This window comes from Chelonia mydas, chromosome 1, assembly GCF_015237465.2.
Source record: "Chelonia mydas isolate rCheMyd1 chromosome 1, rCheMyd1.pri.v2, whole genome shotgun sequence".
Lineage (NCBI taxonomy): Eukaryota > Metazoa > Chordata > Testudines > Cheloniidae > Chelonia > Chelonia mydas.
In genome coordinates, this window is record NC_057849.1 from 78,735,824 (window position 1) to 78,758,322 (window position 22,499).

General features: G+C 40.7%; 1 protein-coding gene across 2 annotated transcripts in view; it reads left to right on the top strand.

Moving 5' to 3' along the window:
• Nucleotides 1-20,012, top strand: part of UCHL3 (ubiquitin C-terminal hydrolase L3) — a 64,645-nt gene extending 44,633 nt beyond the window's left edge. For both annotated transcript variants that reach the window (XM_037895256.2, XM_037895262.2), the window contains 3 exons: nucleotides 8,688-8,763; nucleotides 16,772-16,830; nucleotides 19,787-20,012. In XM_037895256.2, the coding sequence (XP_037751184.1) occupies nucleotides 8,688-8,763; nucleotides 16,772-16,830; nucleotides 19,787-19,870 (219 nt within the window). In that variant the 3' untranslated portion in view covers nucleotides 19,871-20,012. The remainder of the gene's footprint in view (nucleotides 1-8,687; nucleotides 8,764-16,771; nucleotides 16,831-19,786) is intronic.
• Nucleotides 20,013-22,499: the final 2,487 nt, after the last annotated feature.

The window sequence follows — 22,499 nt, forward strand, 5'->3', positions numbered from 1 at the left end:
ACCCCTAATCATTTTTCTTCCTTTTTCTGTACCGTTTCCAATGCTAATATATCAGACCTGCATATAGTATTCAAGGTGTGAGTGTACCATGGATTTATATAATGGCATTATTATATTTTCTGTCCTATTATCTATTCCTTTCCTAATGGTTCCTAACATTCTGTTAGCTTTATTTTTGACTGCTGCTGCACATTGAGCAGATGTTTTCAGCGAACTATCCACAGTGACTCCAGTCGTCTGGTTTAAGTGATAGATTACGTATTACAATTAGTAGTTCTGCAGTTTCATATTTGAGTTCCTTCAGAACTCTTGGATGAATACCATCTGGTCTTGGTGACTTATTGCTGTATAACTTATTTATTTTTTCCAAAACCATCTCTACTGACACCTCAATCTAGGACATTTCCTCAGGTCTCTCACCTAAAAGGAATGTCTCAGGTGTGGGAATCTCCTTCAGATTCTCTCTGCAGTGAGGACAGATGCAAAGAATTGTCTTAGCTTCACTACAACAGCCTTGACTTCCTTGAGTGTTCCTTTAGCACCTCAGTCATCCAGTGGACCCCCACTCATTGTTTGGCAAGCTTCCTGCTTCTGATATACTTTAAAAAAATATTACTGTTATTTTTTGTCAATATTGCTAGCTGCTCCTAATTCTTGTTTGGCTTGCCTTATAATAATTGATTTGCCAGAGTTTATGCTCCTTTATATTTTCCTCTGTAGGATTTGACTTCCAGTTTTTAAAGGATGCCCTTTTGCCTCTAATCACCTCTTTTACTCTACTGTTCAGCTATGGTGGCATTTTTTTGGTTTTTTTACTGTTTAATTTGGGGTATACATTTAGTTTGCGCTTCTATTATGGTCTTTTAAAATAGTCTCCGTGCAGCTTGCAGGCATTCCATGGTTGTGACTGTTCCTTTTAATTTCCATTTTTGTGCTACTGTGGTGGGTTTCTTTAGTTATATTCCTCCCTACAGGGATGTTAAATTTAATTACATTCTGGTTGCTGTTAGCAACCTCCTGGATATCAATTGGAGATCTTGCCACCAACATTCTTTATTCTCCTTGTTTAACCCATTGCCTTTCTTCCAGTTACTATAGCCTATTACCAGGGGTTCATCTCTGACTCTACGCAACCAGGCAGGTTCTACAATGTTGTCCAAGAACCATTCTTCTTTTTCCATATTGCTAAAACTTACAGTCAAGCCATTGTCTCCTGCTTTGTGTTCTCCCTGGTATTCCCACATCTCCCCTTCGAGTCCATACAAAATGCAGCAACTAAAGTTGTCTTCCTTACCAATTGTTGTGACCTCAGTTCTTCAGCTACATCAGTCCTCTAGCTACATCAAATTCAAGCTTTTTTGTCTTCATTGTCATAACTTACATAACTCTCTCTATCTCTTTCTGTTTAACAAGTCTCTTATGTCACTCCACCAGCAATTACAGCCTTGATGCCCCTTTGAAGTCTTTTCCATATATGGAACATTTGTTCTGAGCTGGTCCACAAGGCTAATACCCTCAAACAACTCTCCCAAGAGCCATATACTCCCTCAAGAGCCAAGGAGTTAGCCAACTAATAAAGATTAGGCAGAGGAGCCAATTTGAAATCTGCTGTATCAGGATAATTAAACAACCTTGCTTGTATATTCTGTTCCTTTTGCTTCATCCTTCACGTGTGTTTGTTGTCCTTATAGTTTAAGCTCTTTGCAATAGGGACTGTCTTCTCTCTTTTTTTTTTTTTTTAATCAATCTTATTTTTCAGAACTTTAGCATATCCATACAGACATTCAAATACAGTGACAAAGCAAATATAACAGGAATATGGATTTAACAATAACTCAATATGAAATATTCATAGATAAATACTCCTGAGTGTTAAGAACTAATTCCCTAACAACTCCCCTGTTAACCCTCCCCCACCCCCCCAAAAGAAAAAATCAGAAAAACAAACTGATTCCAGGTAGACTGGAACGCTCTCATTAAACTCCCAAGTGTCTTAATAGTTGGATCTTGTGCCTCTGTAGATTGTCAGTTTTTCCATGAAGGCGGTGTTGATTGTGGGGGTTGTAGCAGATTTCTAATTTTGTAAAATGACTCTCTTGGCCACTGTAAGTGCTGCAGCAATCCATTTCCTGGCATTACTTGAACACGGTAGGTCTTCTAGAATGCCCAAAACATAGAGACTTGTCATAGGGAAACCCCTACTCTGATCACCTCAGAGCACCACATGCTTCCTTCCAAAATGTGGATAGACTTTGACATTCAAAGACTATATGAGACAGCTTTGCATTGGAGCAGTCACATTTCCAACATTTACTGTGAGGGGAAGTCCAACTTTATGCAGTGGCTCAGGAGTCCAATAATCTATTTAGAATTTTCTTCTGAAAGAAATACAAAAACAGAGAATTGGATGTTCTGCATATATTGTACCAGATATTATCCCACATGTCAGAGGAAATGGAGATGTTTAGCTCCTTCTCCCATTTTTTTTTAATGATACAGTTAGCAGGATAAATAAGGAGTTCAGCTATTTTTGTGTGTTATCCATAAAATGTATTTGGCTGCACCTTAAAAAATATGCTACTTCAAGTGAAGTATTATTTATGGCCTGCCAACAATTCCTTGGCTCTTTTTTATAATTTTGAGTGAAAAGGGACTGTCTTCTAATGTGTCCGGACTAAAGATATTTTGGATTCTACTGTGATACTAATGAGGATATATTGATATGTCTCTTGCTCACTTTTTAAATGTATGGATAACCTGCAATTGTAATTTACAACTAGGAAGAAGACCTGGTCAAACAGTGTCTTAAGGTTTGAAATTCTTATTTAAAGAACTCTTTCCTTGATGGAAAACTATAACTTTCTCTTTAACCTGGTGATAAAATTACTGAGGTGCATCTGATTTCCTAGGCCATGAGTTTTTGTGCATGTCTGAGAAAAACATCTATGTTGTGAGAGAATTAATTTTCTATTGAATCACAGCTTTTGGAGATTGGAGGATGTAGCAGGAGAAGAAATGAGAAGTTTTGGAGTCAGAATAAAAGCTGAAGTTGCCCACTCTGATCTGATGTAATTGAGAGGGAAGCCTGGGAGACTAAGAAATGGGAATTACTGTTGAGGTTGAGGGACGGTCAAGTAGATTACATCAACTTGTTAGAGAAAAGTGGGAGGGTTGAGCGTAGTAGTTCCGGGGAGCAAAAGAGTGGGGGAATGGAATGCAGAGAAGATGAAATATGGGGAAACGTGTCAAAGCACTAGGTTAACTGCCAGTAAGGCAGAAAGTTCTCAGGGAGCACAGGTCAAGAAATTTCACAGACCAGGAATCTGTTGGTGAAGACTGGAGGGAGAACTGGAGAAGAATTAGTATGGGAAGTTGAGAGAGACTAACAGAAGTTAATAGACACTGACCTGAGGCCAGTGACTCTTTATGTCCTGGCCTTGATGAAGATGTTGCATCCAGGTTTTTGGGACTTGGACTCCCTGTAAACCTAGCAATATGGTGGCCTGCTCTCTCCCCTGGTGCCTTGAAGAGGAAGCAGCAGTTGGCAGAATGAAGAACTGCACTTTAGATAAACCCAGTAGTTAAGTGGCAGACACTACTGATTTGGTCAGTTTAAAGTCATAGAGCTTAAGGCCAGAAGCCACCACTAGATCATCTGATCTGACCTCCTGTGTATCACAGGCCACCAACACACTAAACCCAACCACTGAAATAAGACCAAAGTATTACAACCCTCAGGAGACTAAACTATTATGGACCACAGGCACAGAAGAGATGGGACCAAGGCGCATCAGTGCTTGTGGCCCCTGCAATGGCAGGGAAATAATTAAATGAGATATAGACTGTTAATCCTGGCAAGTGATCTATGCGCACATGCTGCAGAGGAAGGCGAAAACCACCCAAGGTCACTGCCAATCTGACATGGGGGACAGTTCCTTCCTGACCCCACATACAGCAGTCAGTTAGACTCTGAGTGTGAGCAAGAACTAGCTAACCAAGCACCTGTGAGAGAATGCGTGGTGCCACCCCAGAGCCCGGGTCCACCCCACCAATGTCCTGTCTCCAGCCATGGCCATCCCTGATGCTTCAGAGGGAGGAGATTTAAAAAAATAAACTCCCAGAGTACATTGTGGGGAAAATCCCTTCCTCACCCTTGCTGGTGGCCAGCTGAATTCCTGAAGCATGAGCTTTAGGAACATAAGACACAAACTGGAAGTGAGTACCGGTACCCTGTCCCCTACCATCACAAGCAACTCGGTCATACAGTTGCACTCATAAATTTGTCTGGCTCTCTCTTACAACTAATTAAGCTGTTTGCCCCCACAACTCCTATTGGGAGGCTGTTCCAGAACCTCACCCCCTGATGGTTATCACTTACCTCTAATTTCCAGCCTGAATTTTTTCTTGACTAGTTTAGATCTATTTGTTTTTGTGCCAGCGTTGCCCTTTAGCTTAAATAGTTATTCACCATCCCTGCTATTTACCTCCCAATGTGTATATAGAGAGAGCAGTTGTATCACCTCTCATCCCTTGTACAGGTATCATTGAAAGGTAATAGCACTGGTGACGTTTCTTGTTAACATTATCCTCTTGTTAATCATTATGATCTGTGTTGAAAGTGCCTGGATTACCACAGTTTTCATTGCCTTGAATGTACACGGTTCTGTGCAGGGAATATAGTTCTAACTACAGACCCAATTGATTGTGCAGTGTCCCCTACTGGTACAGGCATGAATAAGGTGTTGTAGAAGCTCAGATATCATTGGGCCCTTGAAGTATACAGGAAGTCATCCACATTTTTCCATCCATGTTGCAATGGTGATCCAATATCTGGTTTACCTGTGTGCAAAGACATCCAAAGCTTTGTTTACCAAAAGATGCTCCTTTCATATGATCTTAAAAACCAGCCGCATGTGGTGGGAGTTGGGCTAGTGACTTGTTCTTTTTGATGGTGAGATTGAGGTGTAAAGCAATTCAGGTTTCTGTGGGTCTCCTTTTCTTTCTTGCTCTGATAATACAGAGCTGCCACCAGTTTCCTTGATGCAGAAATTGGAATTTGTCCATCACTCTCTCCCAGTTTGGCAAGATCTCCTAAGCAGTAAGCTCCTTTGGTTTTAACAACATTTAACACAGATTTCCCCCCCCATACCAAATAGGGATGACAGTGTCACATGCTGTTAATGTGTGTACAGCAGAAAGTATGTTACAGAAGTCAGGAGTGAGTGTGTCACAAATTGCATGCATAGGTATGAAGCAATGCTTGTCAGTTGTGCTGGTCTTGGTGCCTGTTTCAATCCAACAGGTTATCTCTGTGTTCCATTTTTGGAAATAGGTGAACAGCAAAGGCCAAAAGATCAGTGTCAGGTGACCTAACTACTCTGGTTCCTTTGATACCAAGAGACCCAGAATCATCCTTATGTCCACTTCCTCCTGAGTACTGTATAAGTCTTGGGCTTCTTCAGCACCTCTACTGGGGATGGACTTTGCTAATTTCCTTGGAAAAGCCTCCAACAAGAGGGGTGTTTGTGCTGTGTGTACTCCTACGCGCTCAGGTGCATTTTGAACCATATATTCACAGAGGAATTTTACAAGTGACTGCTTGTTGAGTGCCATGTTTAGAAACTCTTTCCATGAAGTCCACCAATCCCCTGGTATTTCTTGCATCCAACTTCAGATCCTGTCTGGTGCTGTCTTTTTCATCAGTTTTCAAAGTTACTGTTGTGATACCTCTCAAAAACATCAATTACAGAATTAGGTTTGTCAGATCCTTTTAGGAGCTGCCTCTAGTACTCAGCAGTCAATTCCCTGAACGTGTGGAATTTGTGTCCAGCCATAATTTGTAAGATAGCCATGGCACCTATGATGTGCATTATCGTTTCTTTGTTGCATGCTCTTAGCTCATATATTCTTTCAGCTTAAGCCTCCAGCTGCTGCTCTAATTCAGCTTTGCCTGTTCTGTTCACTGTTGCACGAGCATGGAAGAGGGACATAGGCACAGGTCCCATGGGGTGACTAATAACAGTCAACACTGAAACATCATCTCTGGATTTTGCTAATGACAGGGCTCTCCAGAAAACAGTTTCTGGACTGATCACTCCTGTGATTGGCAAGGGAGGGGGAAGGACAGACTTAAATTTGGTCTTCTTGGCCATGTCAGCAAATGTTTTGATGCCAGATTTCTTGACTGGGCTGAAAAAAGCTACATGTCCCATCATAATCAAGTGCACCTCTCACAGATCTCTCCATTTGTTCTTCACCAAAATTTGCTATTTTCAGTAGAGACTCTTGTACATTTACTACATCCAGTCCAGTAAATGTGTTGATAAGCACCTTTGCATGTGATTCAGGGTCTAATGAGTTTGCCAGATTGTTGATGACATGGTTTGTAAGAGCTGTAACATGCTTTTCATCCCTCTTCATTGCAGAGGCATGGACTTGTTTGTGGACTTTGTCTTCACTAATTTTTATGTCACTTCTTTCTGTCATATTTTTTGCATATTCATAACATGAAGCTGTGTATTGCCATCTCTAACACTAATACTGACCTGTGCATAAGTATAAGTGTCACTAAAAAAACTCATTTCTAGAACAGTTCAAAGGCTAGTACTGCATTCATAGGCAATTAGAAATTAAAACAGGTTACCAGGCAGACTAGATAGTATATAGTATGTACATAAGCTTACAAATGGAGAAGCATTACGTAAGGAATTCACGTACATTTATATCTACCCGCTGTGCAGTACAAATTGTGGGAACACAATGTACTGCTACTGGTGCACAGTCTTCAGTGTGAATCTGATCTAGTTTAGCAAATTTCAACTGAAAATATAGAAAACTATTATAATCACTTGTGAGATACTTTGACAATTAAGAATATAAGATGTGAAAACATTTCATGTTCTACTGCAAACCGTTGATATTTGCCATTTTTGCCACATGCCAAATAGCTTCATTTCAGGGGGAAAATATCTTGTATGGCAAAAACAATAAAAATATTTTAATACATGGTTGTTTGGTAGCTTTGACCAACAAATACCACACTAAGGTGTTGAAATTAACTGAAACCATAAAAAGTATAATCGTCATGTTGCAGTTTTTCTGGAACTGTGCAAAAAATGACACTTTCTAATTTCGGACACCATTGTTTCACCTTTTCTGCAGGCTTATGACACCACCTGACAGCTCCACATCATACTTAATCAAAATGTACATAAAATAAGCTTTTAAATGATATACAGTGTGGATGTATATAGGATGGGTACATTATATTCCAAAACTATGACCCTTTTTGGAGAATTGCCACATGCCTACAGACTTTGAAATGACTAGTGGCTTCCAGCCACCAGAATTCAGTAATAGTGGCAGCAGTATGAAGCTTTGGAGCAGAGGGAAGTTTGAGAAGATAGACTCCCTCTTCCCACCAACTCCCAGTGCCCTGAAGTAGCTAGAGTTGCATGTTTTAAGGAATAAAATTGTTCAGACATAGTATTTTTAATCTGCAATCAATAGAAAATGACCAGAATATAATATTACATTTAAAACAAAACTACATTAACAGAATACTAAAGTTGCAGAATCAATTCCTCAAAAGTTAGCAACTGCCAGAATTAAGGTTACCTGTGCAACTTTAATTCAACCCCCTTTTGAATATGCATTATGATACAGTCTTTAATTACAAAAACACATTTTCCACAGGACCTCTGCCTCTTTCATCACACAGGATGGTCGGGGCTCAGGGAATGAATGGGGGTACATAATAAATAAGGCTGTTGTCTGTAGAATCCCTGCCTTCATTTATTGCAGAAGTTAGACACGAATGAGACAGGGATTGCAGGAAGAGGAAGGATGGTCTCATGAATAAAGCAGTTGATTGTTCCCTCAGATAATTGAGTTCTGCCTGCCCTCTGGCACAGAGTTCTTGTATAATACTAGTCATATCACTGAAACCAGATTTTTCACAAGTGGTCAGTAATTGTGTACACCTAACTTTCTGCGTGCTCCGCTTGAGACCCTGTAGTCTGATTTGCAGAAGTGCTGAGGACACAAAGCACTTTACGTTTATGTTAATGGGAACTGGTACATTGAACATATAAAGTGCTATATAAAATGCTAAATACTTTAAAAAAAAAAATTAGGGCTTAGTCACCTAGATACCTCAAAATGGAAACTCAAGTCAAAATTAGGGGACATGACAACTTTGGCCTTAATCTCTGTGTGCTTCAGTTCCCCATCTTTAAAATAGGAATATCACCACCTTGGTATTGGTGGTGTGAAGATACACTTATTCAGATATTTACATTTAAGTTAAACTACATAATTGCTTAAATAAATGTGTTAAGATATAGTATATCCTCCTGGTTAGCAGAAAGCACCAAATTTAGTGTAAAAGCTATATTTAGTTGCATATCAACATGCCTGATTGGTTACTGACCAGTGAGAACCAACCTGTCTTTAGGAAAATAACTAAAGAATACAAATGAAAAAAAATTAAACTACTTAAATGTTGCCCGATTGGTGATTTAAATAATTTCACTTTAAATCAATCCAAGCTGGTTTTTAGGGCTTCTCAGCTACCAGTCCCCTCCTTTTATAGGTCACATGCTTTCTATATTGGGGGATTGTATTTTTAGTATCATAAGAGATTTGGTGTATATAATATTATACCGTTTTTGTTTGTTTTCTTACAGGCACCAAGCATAGATGAAAAAGTAGATCTTCACTTTATTGCGTTGGTTAACGTAGGCAGTCATCTCTATGAATTAGGTAAGAACACTTTATTTCATTGCTCTTGAAACAGGTCAGTGTGGTGATCTTGTCAGTTGTAATCAGTAATTAAGCATTCTTCCTGTTGATTCTCCCCCTCCCACCCCCCCATAACACGAGGGGGGCTAGCTCAGTGGTTTGAGCATTGGCCTGCTAAACCCTGGGTTGTGAGTTCAGTCCTTGAGGTGGCCATTTAGGGATCTGGGGCAAAAATTGGGGACTGGTCCTGCTTTGAGCAGGGGGTTGGACTAGATGACCTCCTGAGATCCCTTCCAACCTGATATTCTATGATGATTAACCTTATTTTCGGGGGCGGGAGGGGGAGAATGTAATATAAAGGGCAAGATACAAACTACCATTGCTAGAAACTAGTCTGACTCAACAAAATTATGGTCCTAATCAGGAAAACACTTGTGGGGGTGGGGGGGGGGGTTGGTTTTTTGGAGGGGGGGATGGCTTCTTTGATGAATGTCATTTAATTATTATTTTCTTTGTGATTTTTTTTTCTTTAATGCTGAACAGTGCAAATTATAAATTCTAGCTAGAGGCATGTTACTGAATACCAGAATAGTCGGAATCAAAACGTGCTGCGTGAAGAATAGCATACCAACAGATATTGAAGATCTGCAATTCATTCATCGCAGGCTGGTTTTAAAAAGTTGGCTTCATATTTAATAGCTAATACTTCATTTGCATCTGAGCATTAGCTTCTGCATCTGAATTATTTTTGACTATTTGTTTCGCTGCAGGTTGAGCAGCACTAAGTTCTGCTCTGATATTCTATAATGCTCCTAGTCTAAAGCATGTTGCTGGGCAACACGATTTTGCTGTAGACACTTCTGAATCCTAGTTGAAGCAGTTTTAAATAGGTTTGGATAAAATCTCAAGTCACACAGACATCTTTCCAGCATAATACTCCAATATAGTATAGTGAGAGTATGCTTGCCGTATTTCATCTGACTACTTAACCTTTTCAAAACATATTCCTAGTGAAGCAATGCTCTCACACATCTTTAATAGTTTGGAGGCCAATGTAGTATAAAGGACATGTTCTGAATCAATCTGAACCTAAGAATCATCACTGTCAGCTGTACCTCATGAATGTTGTACGTTGTTCTCCATAAAGTGTGTTTTATGAGCTTATATTTTAGATGCCAGTGACTTACACTAAATAGCGGGGTAAAAGCTGTACGATGCAGCACAGATAACTTTTGGCTTTAAATTTCAAAATATGATTTTTAAAATAATGAACCACCCATTGTTTTAAGCTCTCCTCGCTGAAGTTTTGTGTCACTGTGTCCATGTTGCTTTTATATTTTATTTTGTCATTTACATGAGTTTAAAAACAGTGCAGAGCATATGATTATCAGCTTTGCATATTGTACACTCCCTAAGAATAACTAAGTAGAAGGAGATGAACTTTAAGGTATGCTTGAATTAAAAATATGTATAAGATGTTGATGGTAGTTACACAATAGAATGCTAACACCACTTCCTTTACAAATACATAAATAACATCCTTACAATAACCCTTTCCTGTACCAGTATAAGAGATTAAAGACATAATGTAGAGAAATAAGAAAAAGGGAAAAAACAATAATCTGTAACTCTCTTCTCTTGTTTAAATAATTTACGGAAGTTCCTAAAACCTGTAATCATTGTGATTCCTATAAATCTGTTCAGATAATTCTGGCTGAGTCATCAGCTTTATCACTGTGGTGAATATTTGGACCCTGGCAGGCAGAAAGCTATGGAGTGGCACATGAACATAAATGCTCACACTACCATCAAAAACATGCTATTCATAGGTACATTCAAATGCTTTTGTGCCAAACTGCATTTAAGAATTCAGTCAAAAACACAGCTTGCGAAATACAGTGACATTCAATTCTGTTTTCTGGAATGTGCTGAGGATTTTATCTTAAAGTTGCAGTTAGTCATTAAAGTAAATATCAAAAATGCTTTAATATATTATATTTCATAAGAGCCTACTTTGGTTTTTTTAGGCTAATTATAGGTTAGAAATACTGCCAAGTTCAAGGAAATTATGGCAGATTTTTAAAAAATGATTTGAGAACTAAAAAGAATTTGGCCTGGCAAGCTCAGTAGGCCAATGCTGCGGGTGGAGAAAAATGTCATGCCTTAACACATGTTTTGACATTCATAGTTTTTCATAAATAGCTTGAAATATTTGCATAGTAAGCAACAAATGTAAATATGTTGAGAAATACCACACTTAATGGGCACTGTTACACATCACAATTGCAGGGTTAACTGTACCTGTGTCTCCTCCAAGGTCTCCCCAAGGGCACCTTTTTAGTTCTCAGGTCTTTAGCTGTCACTTCTCACTCTGGGTGGGGACCCGTGTTCCTCTGCCTCAGGATCAGAGTTTTAGGTTACAGTCCCCAGCAATTCACTGTGCTTATCCCAGCAGGCCTGACTGTAATCCAGCGCCTGTAGTTCTTGTCTCTTCCAGGGGGCATGATAACATTTACCAGTGGTTTCACAAAGCACAGTACATTTACTTAAGACCACCGCATTACAAAGAAAACATATCATAAAACAGTGGTTTTCAAACTTTTGTACTGGTGACCCCTTTCACATAGCAAGCCTCTAAGTGCGACACCTCCCTCCCCCCCAAATAAATTAAAAACACTTTTTTATATATTTAACACCATTATAAATGCTGGAGGCAAAGCGGGGTTTGAGGTGGAGGCTGTAGCTCACGACCACCCAGGTAATAACTTCACGACCCCATGGGGTCCCAACCTCCTGTTTGAGAACTGCTGTCATAAAACAAGAAATGGTCTGTAGGCATGCTAAGCTTACCAGCTGTCACCCATTCTCCATGTGGAGCCCCTAGGACGTTTCAGAGTCCTTCAAACCCTTCCAGCAGGGTTTTGCCCTCTTGGTAAAAGTCTGTCAGTTCATGAATCCAAGTGAGGGTTATTCTGAGTGAGTTCAGGATGACTCTATATCATTTTTCCTTCTTGGCTTTCTTGTTCTCTTAGACCCACTCAAAACCAGTGTGTACAATGTACACAGTTGTCTTTATCTGTCTCAGGATTTGTGGTAATTCTCACCCAGGGGTTTTAGTTTCTGCAGGAAGTTCTGTAGCCCATCCCTATGGAGCCAGAATACAATCCCTAGCTCACAAAGATACACATACCATTTTATAGATATAAAACTCTTTGAAACTGCCCCACTTTGAAGGTCTCGTGTCACATCTTCCCCACTGGAAGAGAGAAAATTCCTTTCACCCCTGCTAGGTATCAATACAAACTGAGCCACACATTCTTTCATAAAAAATAAACCAGAAGTTTCCCAGTTCTGCACAATACAGTTGAAGAAAAAATTGAAAACTTTTGTAAACCACTACTTCTGGTAGGGTGCTAAACTAGTATTGTGAATCATGACTATATTAAATTATCAGTATTAACTTTACTGTATTTCTGTGACTTATATATCCTGCTCTTAATTGAGAGTAATACTTCAGTTACATATTACTTGACCTTTAACCCCTTCAGAATTGGTGGGTTTGGAGTTCCCTTTTTAGTGCTCACCCCAGAAACCCTAGTTTCACTTGTCTGAGTGTAAATTTGCATTCTCCTTTGAATGACTGTGCACATATTCATTCCACTTCAAGTGTATGTGGAGACTTCTACCAGCAGTACCACTAGCATGTGCCCCTGCTCTCCTCTTGCACGAGCCAAGAACATAAATGGAATGTGTCCGCCGTCCCCTCTCAACTCCTTCCCACTGCCCATGGTGAGAACTGGAGCACCTCATAGTTTTTGCTTTGGTTCTCCAGCTTTAAATCTTTAGTGCATATAGTTCTTATAGTTAGCCTTAGAATACTTAATTAGTAATAATTTTAGGTAGTCTGGGGCTTTGTTATGAAAAACCACTAAGCTTTAAGCAGTGTGCCACGTGCAGAGCCATTATCCCTGTCATGGATAGGCACAGAAGCTGCTTAATTCCTCTTGGAATGAGGCATGTGAGGGATAGATACCCTATTTGTACCTATTTTTTTGTTAGGACTAAAAAACAGGAATTTCTGCCTCAGATTTCACCTCATGAAGGAGACTGTGTCCCTCCTCAGGACCAGGCCCCCATCACAAGATGATGGACTCTGAAACTATGAGAAATGCTCGTCCAGCAGCTTCAACTTTGAAGCATAAATCTGGAGAGAAGCATCACTTTTCCTCTTCCCGATGGCCTCTTTAAAGAAATCCAAACATTCTGACCTGGACAAACAGTCAATGTTATGATCTTCTCTGCACAAGAAGGCTTCCAGTAAGTCCTCCAGTGCTGAGTTCGGGCCTTTGAATAAGCACAGATGCTCACAGCTCCATCTGAGATGTCACTGTCAACCCTGGCTCCTCTGGAGTTGTTGAGACTGGTGCCTTCATCTTTGCTGTGTCCTCCTTTGGCTCCACTGGAAGAGCACCTGGCTGTCTTGGTGTTTTCAACTCCATAAGCCTACCTTTCCATAAGAGTCTCCTTTGTCCCGTTACCTGACTCCCCGTTGCTGCACCTGGATTTGGTCATTGTCGGCACTGTTGATGTGTGGTGTTCAGCCAACGTACTCTCTACAGTACCTTATGCCAACCGCTGGCACCAATTATGACTTTGGCATTCCAATCACCTCGTTGGGCTTTTTCTGACCAGATGGTTTCCCTGATATCAATGCCTCCCCCCCGCCACCACTTCCAGACCTCAAAGGTGAATGCTCCTCCCTTTCCAGATGAGTCCTACATCTCCTCATTAGACTGTGAGCATGAGGGGCCTGTATTCCCATCAGAGTCTTTATATTCACTTCATAGACCTTGCCCAAGGGGCATGAGGCAGAAGGAACAGGACTGGTATTCCCATAAAGAGGCTCCTGTACTGTATTCTCCGTGACTCTACAGATCTTTGCCTGCTCCAAGGGAGTCTAGACTCCCTTGGAGTTACAGACCAAGGGGAGATCTCAGTCTCCATGCAGGAAACCTCTAGAGAGGCTCCTTCCGCCATCCCTCTGTCAGCTGTACTGGATCCTATTGAGGAAGGGGAATTAGTGGAGGAACCCCTAGATGTGCCCTGCTGTACCTATATTTCATCCCCTTCCTTGGACAAAGCCATCACCCTGGAGTCGATATCCCCTTCTCCAGAGGGCTTTAAAGTCTTTCAGGGAAAAGTTGCCCTTCTCATTAATGAAGCCCAGCTAGAGCTGATGAACACCCTCTGGCAAACCCCAGTCCCTGTACCACCTACAACCAAGCAGTTTATTGGCTGACCAACATTCCCTGAACGTGCGGACTTGCATACCTGCATGAGGTCAGTCAAGGTGTGCAGGTCCATCCACCAGTTCAGTGTGCAGAGGGGTTCCCTTTCTGTAGTCATAACTGACTGACTCTGGCTACAGATGTGTCTACCAGAGCTGGGGAACCCATCTTAGTCAGCTTTGAGCACAAGCTCTCTGTTCACCCCAGGAGGTCTCACTCCACATAAGTATGTGGACCTCGGAGCTATTTATCAGGCCTGCAAGATGTTTATGTCCACTGTCAAGAACCAGACGATACAAGTTTTACAGACAACACAGCTGCCATGTTTTGTCTGAACAGGCAGGGAGGTGCAAGGTCGTCTCGGCTATGCCAGAAAGCCATCCACCTGTGGAATTTATGCATCAGAAATGTCTCCCTGAAGTCATTCCACTTTCCAGGAATGAGAAACACAATTGCAGATTCCTTCAGCAGGGTTTTCATAGACCAACACAAGTAGTCGATCAGAAAGGACATTCTCCTCCAGATCTTCTACCAGCAGGAGTTCCCAGTAATAGACTTGTTCGCAACCAACCTGGACCACAAATGCAGGATATTTTTTCCAGGACAGGCTGCGGCCCATATTCCATCACAGATGCTGTCCTTCTCCCCGGTCAAGTCATCTCCTGTGTGCATTTCCTCCAATTTTCTCGTTCCCAAGGTGCTGAGGAAACTGAAAAGAGACAAAGCAGCATTAATCTGACTGGAACCAGTCTCACCGAGCTTGTATTGGTTCACGGATCTACATCAATTTTCAGTCAGATCACTGATAACTTTTCCCCTAGCCTCAGAACTAGGGCAAGTCTCTGCATCCCAACCTCCAATCTTTTCACCTCATGTCATGGATGAACTTTGGTTGAATGCTCACAAGGGATTGTGCTTCCGAGATCTTCAGATTGTCTAAATGAGGAGCAGGAAAGAATCTACTAGAGCGATATACGTATGCAAGTGGAGAAGGTGCTCTATTTGGGCACAATTTCAACGTTTACTGACCCGCTACAGAGAGATTTCACATGTATTGGACTGTTCGTTACACTTGAAATCCTCTGCCCTAAGGCCTATCAGTTAGTTCTGAGAGAGTCCACTTGGCAGCAATATCTGCTCTGCATCCACCAGTGGACGGGTTTTCCATCTTCTCACTCTCTCTGGTTTCCAGATTTTTTTTAAAAAGTTTTGTCCAACATCTACACATGTCTGATCCAGTACCATTATGGAATCTTTATGGAATCTTAACCCAGTCTTCTCTAGACTAGTGGGTTCTTCCTTTGAACCTTGGATGACAGCCTCACTATCCCTGGTGTCTATGAAGACGGCATTCCTGATAGCAGTCACTTCTGCAAAGGCGAGTTTTGAACGTTATGCTCTCTTAGCTGATCTTCCTTTCACAGTTTTTCATAAAGACAAAGTTTCTCTTAAGCCATACTCTAAGTTTGTCAAAAGCAGTTTCAGCTTTCAACCTGAAAGCAAATCATTCGTCTTGCAGTGTTATTTCCAAAATCTTGCTCTTCCGAAGTTGAAGAGAAGCTCCACACCTTAAATGTTCACAGAGTTCCAGCATTGTATCTGGATTGCACTAAGTCCTTCAGACCTTCTCTCCCAGGCTTATTGTAGCCTACAATGAGAGAGTTAGGGGTCAAACAAATTTCTCATTGGGTTTCTGGTGCAGTAAGCTGTGCTGCAGCTTTCCTAAGATCTCCTCCTCCTCTTCTCAGGACAATAGCTCGCTCTACTAAAGGTCAGTCTACTTCATCAGCTTTTCTGAGCAACGTCCCTCCGTCTGTTCCTGCCTTTTTCCAGACATTACCATCACTCAAGCCTTCGGCAAGTTGGTGCTACCGTCTCTATTTCAGGTGATCCAATGTCCCGTCACCTGTAAGGGAACTGCTGATGTGTCATCCAAAGTGGAATGTATATGTGCACAATCAGGAGAATCATAGAATATCAGGGTTGGAAGGGACCTCAGGAGGTCATCTAGTCCAACCCCCTGCTCAAAGCAGGACCAATCCCCAAACAGAATAAACTGTTACTTACCTGTATAGTAACCGTTGTTCTTCGAGTTGTATAGTAACATATACATTCCATGATCCTTCCACTTCCCTGCTATTTCAGACATTATATATACAGAAGTGTGAAGGAATGGAGAGGGAGGCAGTAAATATGCCCCTTCTATGTCCTTAACTCAGCATATGAAGAGAGCAGGGGTGCATTGTGCGCATATACACCTGAAGTGGAATGTATATGTGCACATCTTGAACAGTTTCTGTACAGGCAAGTAATTTTTGGAGGGGGAGGGCGCTAAATGCACTAAATAACTACTGTTTTTTTTTCAATGACCTATTTGGAAAACCCAAAGAACTTAAACATTACCAGAAACAAAATAATTAGAACTCAAGGTTACCTCTTGGTTTGAAAGTTTTCGTGTATTAAAAATCTATGTTCAACTAAAAAGTGTGTTATTATTTGTCATTGTTTATAATACTGTATTCCTATTGAAATACTCTGTTTAGAGGGGAAAGTGCTGGATAGTTGGGTATTACGATTAGTATGCTAAGTTTATGAAAAACTGAGCTGATCTTGGTGGCATGTCCTCATATGAGGAGGGAATTATTTAATGCTTTGGGTTTATGTTCTTGTCTGAGAAAATTACAAGTTTTCCAGTTTTCGTTTTACAACTATATTTTGTATAATTGCTTGTGTTCCAACAGATGGGCGCAAACCTTTTCCAATAAACCATGGACAAACTAGTGATGACACTTTTTTAGAGGTAAGAATAGAAAAATCCTTTAAGTTTTTGTGCAACTTGAACTTTATGCACTTCCTAGGTATGTAGTTGGGTAAGGGAAGGGATAAGAGGAAAAGGCCTTTAATTAGTTCTCAGCCAGGAGTATTTCAGAATACCCATGCCGTTACTTCTGTGTGTAACAGAACATTTTAATATGATGGACAAGAGCTGCTTGAGCAGAAATCTTATAAGGGTACCATACCCGTAGATCAGGTTGCTTTTTCTCCCATGTTGAGGTGTTCCTATGCTTCTGTTGCTCTCAAACCATGCATACATGATGGGGGAGCCCTGAAATGACCAGTGTCTGAGGACTTTTGAGCGAAGGTATTTTATTTTCCTTCCCTTTATTTCCTTTATAATTTGAGAGATGCCATGCTAACAAAGGGTGCACTCTCTCTCTTCCAGCATTTATAGTCTTTGCCCTAGTTCTCAACCCCCACAATTTGTGTTCTACCTATTCCCTTCTAACCTCTTTTATCTTAAACGTACTTGCTCATTGCTGCTTTAATGTGCTACTCCTTGGGGGAATTCTGCACCACAAAATTAATAATTTTGCACACAGTATTTTAAAATTCTGAGCAATTCTGCATATTTTGTGAAAATAACACAATGTAATCATGCCAGTTTCAATTATTTTGATAATTTATTTCAAAATACCTGTCAGCAAGTATGTCTGAAACAATACAGATACCAAGAAAGATTCAGGAAAAGTTTTTCGAAAAACAGATTCCCTACTATCCGTATTAATATAGAACTTTGAGTAATTCATTTAAACTACAGTACAGAAATGTATTTCCCACACCTATCAGAAGCAGCGTAAAGGCTTCAGATAGTCAGTGGTAATGGAGGAGCTGAGGGAGAGGGAAGAAGCCTGGGAGTGAACCTGAAGGATTGTTGGGCATGGGTAGGAGAAATATGGAGCAGTTTTCTTTGGGTGGGGTACGGATTGTTAGGGAGCTGGGGAGTCCCCCCCATGCAGACTCTGACCCCAAGCCTCTCCCAGTCAGGCACATCTTCTCCTGTCCCCATGTAGCCCTGCACTCCCCTATGCCCCTTCCCATTCTACACCTGGCTCAATGCTGTCACCCCACTAGCTCCTGAGCCCACGCCCCAGTCTGTCCCCCCACTAGCACTTTTGAATCCCAGTCTGACCCCCACCCCCTCAGCAGCCCCATGTGCCCCTCTCTGCCTCCTAACCTGGCTCCATGGGCAGGCTGCTGTGACAAATGCAGCTAGCTGTTACTGCCAGTCGCTGGCTGTTGTGGCACCACAGCAGGCTCCGGTGGGTAAAAGGTGGAACTGTAGCACTTCTTGGGCAGAATGCATTTTCTGCCAGGGGGGAAGAAAATTCTGCACCGACATGAATTATGCGCATTGGCACAGAATTCCCCCAGGAGTAATGTGCCCGGAGCTGTTTGACTGCAAAATGGATCCAAAGGGAATACATTTGGTTTGAGAATAAACTTTTCTCACACAAAAGTAATGCCAGTTGGGGAAGAGATAGCACCATTACTCCTGGGGGAATTCTGGTTCAAAAAATTAAAAATTCTATGCACATATTAAAATTCTGAGCAATTCTGCATATTCTATTTGTCAAAATAACATAATATAATCATGCAAGTTTCAATTATTTTGATAATTTATTTCAAAATACCTGTCAGCAAGTATGTCTGTAACAATACAGACACACACAAATTCCCCGAGGAGTAGAGAGTTAAAGAAACCTCTACAACAACCCAGTTCCTGCTTTTCTGCCTCCTCTCCCCCAGAGCCCAGATGAGGGACCAGACACACCCCCTTCTGCCCAGAGCCCAGCCATGTGGCCCTCCCTGGCCCACTCACATCCCCTACCCTCTAGAGGCCAGCTTTCAGACATTCACAGAGCCTACCCTCCTAGACCCCAGGGATCCAGATGGAGAAACAGCCTGATGATGCTGGGTCCCACGGAGTTTCCTGCGCACCATTGCCTCCTTCCTTCAGGGGGTACTGGGAACTGCAGCTGCTGGAAATCCTCCAGCACACCCCCCCGCTCCTCGCCATCCTTGTCTTCTATTTGTGAGCTGGGCTCTGCTGGGTCCAGTGGCCCCTAGTGGCGGCCAATATCTCTGCAGCCCATTTCTGTTGGGGGGGGGGGGGGGGGAATTCCACACGCCCAACATTAATTTCTGAAAAGTTCTGCACTGCGCAGTGGTGCAGAATTCTCCCCGGAGCACACCATGCATAGAGATCTAATATTTATGGTCACTTTACATAACCTTTGGGGAAGCAAGAGGCTGGAGACACACAGGCTGCTTTCTTTAAGTTGCCAAAGTCACTTTTTCTTAAATTACACACACTGTGTGTGTGAAATGAGTGCATATTTTCCTTTTTTATTCCTTCACAACATGCCTCATATTTTCTAACACAAATAACAAGCACTGTGTGGTGCACCCTCAGTCTAGATTAGATACAGGAGTTATATACAGTTTTCCACTTTCCCAACATACAAAGCTGGTGATGTTGCTTAGGAGTTCAGTTACATCTGCAGGTGAAGGAGAAAAGTTTCTGAATGCAGCAGTACTACTAAAGGCAAACGTGCAGAAAGAATTATGTAACTGCCTCATCTTTTGAAATGTAACCCATAATGTTCCATACTATTAGATGCAACAACTAAATAAATCATCCTTGTTCCTGAGGTTCAAAACACTTTCTTACGTTGGGCACAGCAAGTAATATTTAGCAGTGTCAACTCAGATCAGAAATTAATTCCAGTTCAGTTTGACACACTGGTAAAGTTTGTGCAGAAAGTGAAAGAATCATGAGGGACATAACTGCTGTAAATCATAGTTACAATACTGTATTTAATTCATGTGCCAATTCCTTAATTGTTTTTAGTAATAGTGTGTTTTTATATAATAAAGTAGTGATTGTGTGTTTTCATATCTTATTTTTTAAATAGGATGCAGTAGAAGTTTGCAAGAAGTTCATGGAACGTGACCCAGAAGAATTAAGATTTAATGCAATTGCTCTGTCTGCAGCTTAACTATCCCATTTGGAAAAGCTGCACCACTAATCTGCTGAAACAAAATAAAAATATTGCCATATATTAATGTACGACTTTTGATACTTTCACTAACATGTTGATGATGTGAGTATATATGGATTAAATCTTGAATTAGTCTTTACTGCATCTTGTTGCTTGTTCCTAAGGCAATTGTTTTGAAACAAAATCTTACATATACACACCAAAGATCTTCCATGCACTTGACTTTCATCTTTCCTTTTAGTTATTCTGAATTATTCCCCTATGATATTTTATCCCAGTTCATCAACTAAGTAAAGAGTAGATAACCAGAAGACCAGAATTGAACGTATGCATTCAGACACACTTCAGGGACTACACTGTACATTGATGAACAATAGAGATGTAAAATGTAGGGCTCTTTGTTTTTCAAACTGTTTTGTAATGATAAATTAATATAAAAATAAATTAACATTAATACACTTAAAGCACTTATTCAGGTCAGTCAGAAAACCAAAAAGTAGTTTTCATTAAAATATTTATAAATGCAAAGAGATTGAAGAGGCTTATTCCCATAAAGTTACCATCAGTAAGTAGCCGTAGCTGTTTTTCTCTGATCCAGGCAGTTTAAGTACTAACATTATATAATTAAACTTAATATTTTTAATTTTGGGCACATCTGCCTGGGCACCAGCCAGGGATAGCATTGAGAGCCTAGGAGAGAGAGTTTCCCTGCACTCAGTTCCTGTGCTTGGTGCCACAGTGGCCCCTAGCAGTCAGGAGACGCAATGGCAGGGAATGTCCTGCTCATCACCTCTCACTTCAGATTGGAGCATGCTCATTTGCTCTATGGGAGTGGTGTAGGAGCAGTGTGGTCAGCACACGGGGATGGAGCATGATCAGTGTGGATGTGAATTTAGGAGAATTTAGCTGTTAAATTCTTACAAATCTATTAAGAATATGCAAACTGAGGAGGTTTTAGTTTTTTCAAAGGCTTGCAGCATGTCCAGATTTTGGTAAATTTTCACAGGGATGGCAAAAGCACATCTGACAACAGAGTGACTGTCTCTCACCAGCTTTCATCTCCCTGTTCCAAAACATGAAACTGTTGTTAGAGCTTCTCAACAAAACAATTTTTAACATTGTCAAGATGTATTTTCCCTAACCTCAGTCTTGAAAATGTCTGAATCTTTTAAGCTGAAACTTTCTAAATAAATAAATAAAAAGGCAGTCTTAGGCAGCAGACACATGATGTGGAAACATTTCAGTCCAAATGCTGAAGTTTCTCAAAGTCATGAAAACGGGTCTGTAATGTAAAGTGTCAGGTAACCTTAACTGTAGATGTTTGCTACTTGATGTTGCTATGTGTGCGTCCTACAATATTGTATCCTTTAACAGCCATCCTTAAAGCATCCTACATATATTTGACTGTCAGTTGAAAAGCAGATTGCTAGAGGGTTTGTAGATTTCAATGTGTTTTTGTGTTTAGAAAATGTGTGTAGTGGCTGTAAATCAAGAGTACCCTTTTAAAAATGTCTTGAAACCTGTCTTGATTGCACACGGTATTGTACTAAATATTTAGTACAGCTGTCTGTGGAAAAACATGACACAAGCTTTTGCTTTAATTATCACTTGGGGGTACGCTCACTAAAAGGATCAGTCTTAGTAAAATATTGTCTTCTCCATGTTCATTTGCTGTTAGCACCAATTTATAGATTCCTAGATTATATAGCCAGAAGGGATCACCATGATCAACTAGTTTAACCTCCTGCAAAACACAGGTCATAGAACTTCCCTGAATTAATTCATGTTTGAAATAGAGCATATTTTTTAGGAAAAAATCCAATCTTGATTTAAAAATGTCCAGAGACAGAATCTACCACAACCTTGGTAATTGTTCCAGTGGTTAATCGCTCTCATTTAAAAAAACCTGTGCCTTATTTGTCTAGCTTCAACTTCCAGCCAATTGGATGTATCACGCAGCACAAGTACATAATGATTCTAGCTGTAATGGTACAAAGCCTCTACTCCATGAAATTGCTTCACATCCGAGAACTATCAGGAGTATCGACTCTGTAACCGCCATGTGTGATATATTTCCAGTGGGTGACAATACATTACCTGACTTGATACATAGATTACTACCTCTCATTTCATTGTCCAGAGCCAATGGTAAGTTTAAAGTTAAACAGTTTGGACTTTCAGCTCCATTCCTGCAACAGCTCTGTAATATTTGTACCTTTTTCTCATGTACCATATTTTTTACACTATGCTGCATGTAATGTAACTGGAAGAGACATCAGTAATAATTGTAAATATTACAGTAACAAACACCACAAGCATGTGAATTTCCCTTTAGAAAGCCCAAATTCTGAGTGTAGAAAATTTGAAGATGCTTCAGCAAACCTAGAGAATACTGTGTTGAAATTTGTTCCATGAATGAATGTCCCTAAATTCTGCCACATTGCTTGTAGCAACTTCACCCTTAAGATGTTTAGGGCCACTGCTGCTATGACCCTAAATCTTGTTTCTGACCTGATGCCTGAGTGAAGCTGTTTCTACTCAGTTCAGTGTGGCACAGGTGAAGTGTAGGAGCCATTTGTTCTCCTTTTACTGCTTGCTGTAACAAAGGTTAAAGATGTTCCTAGTG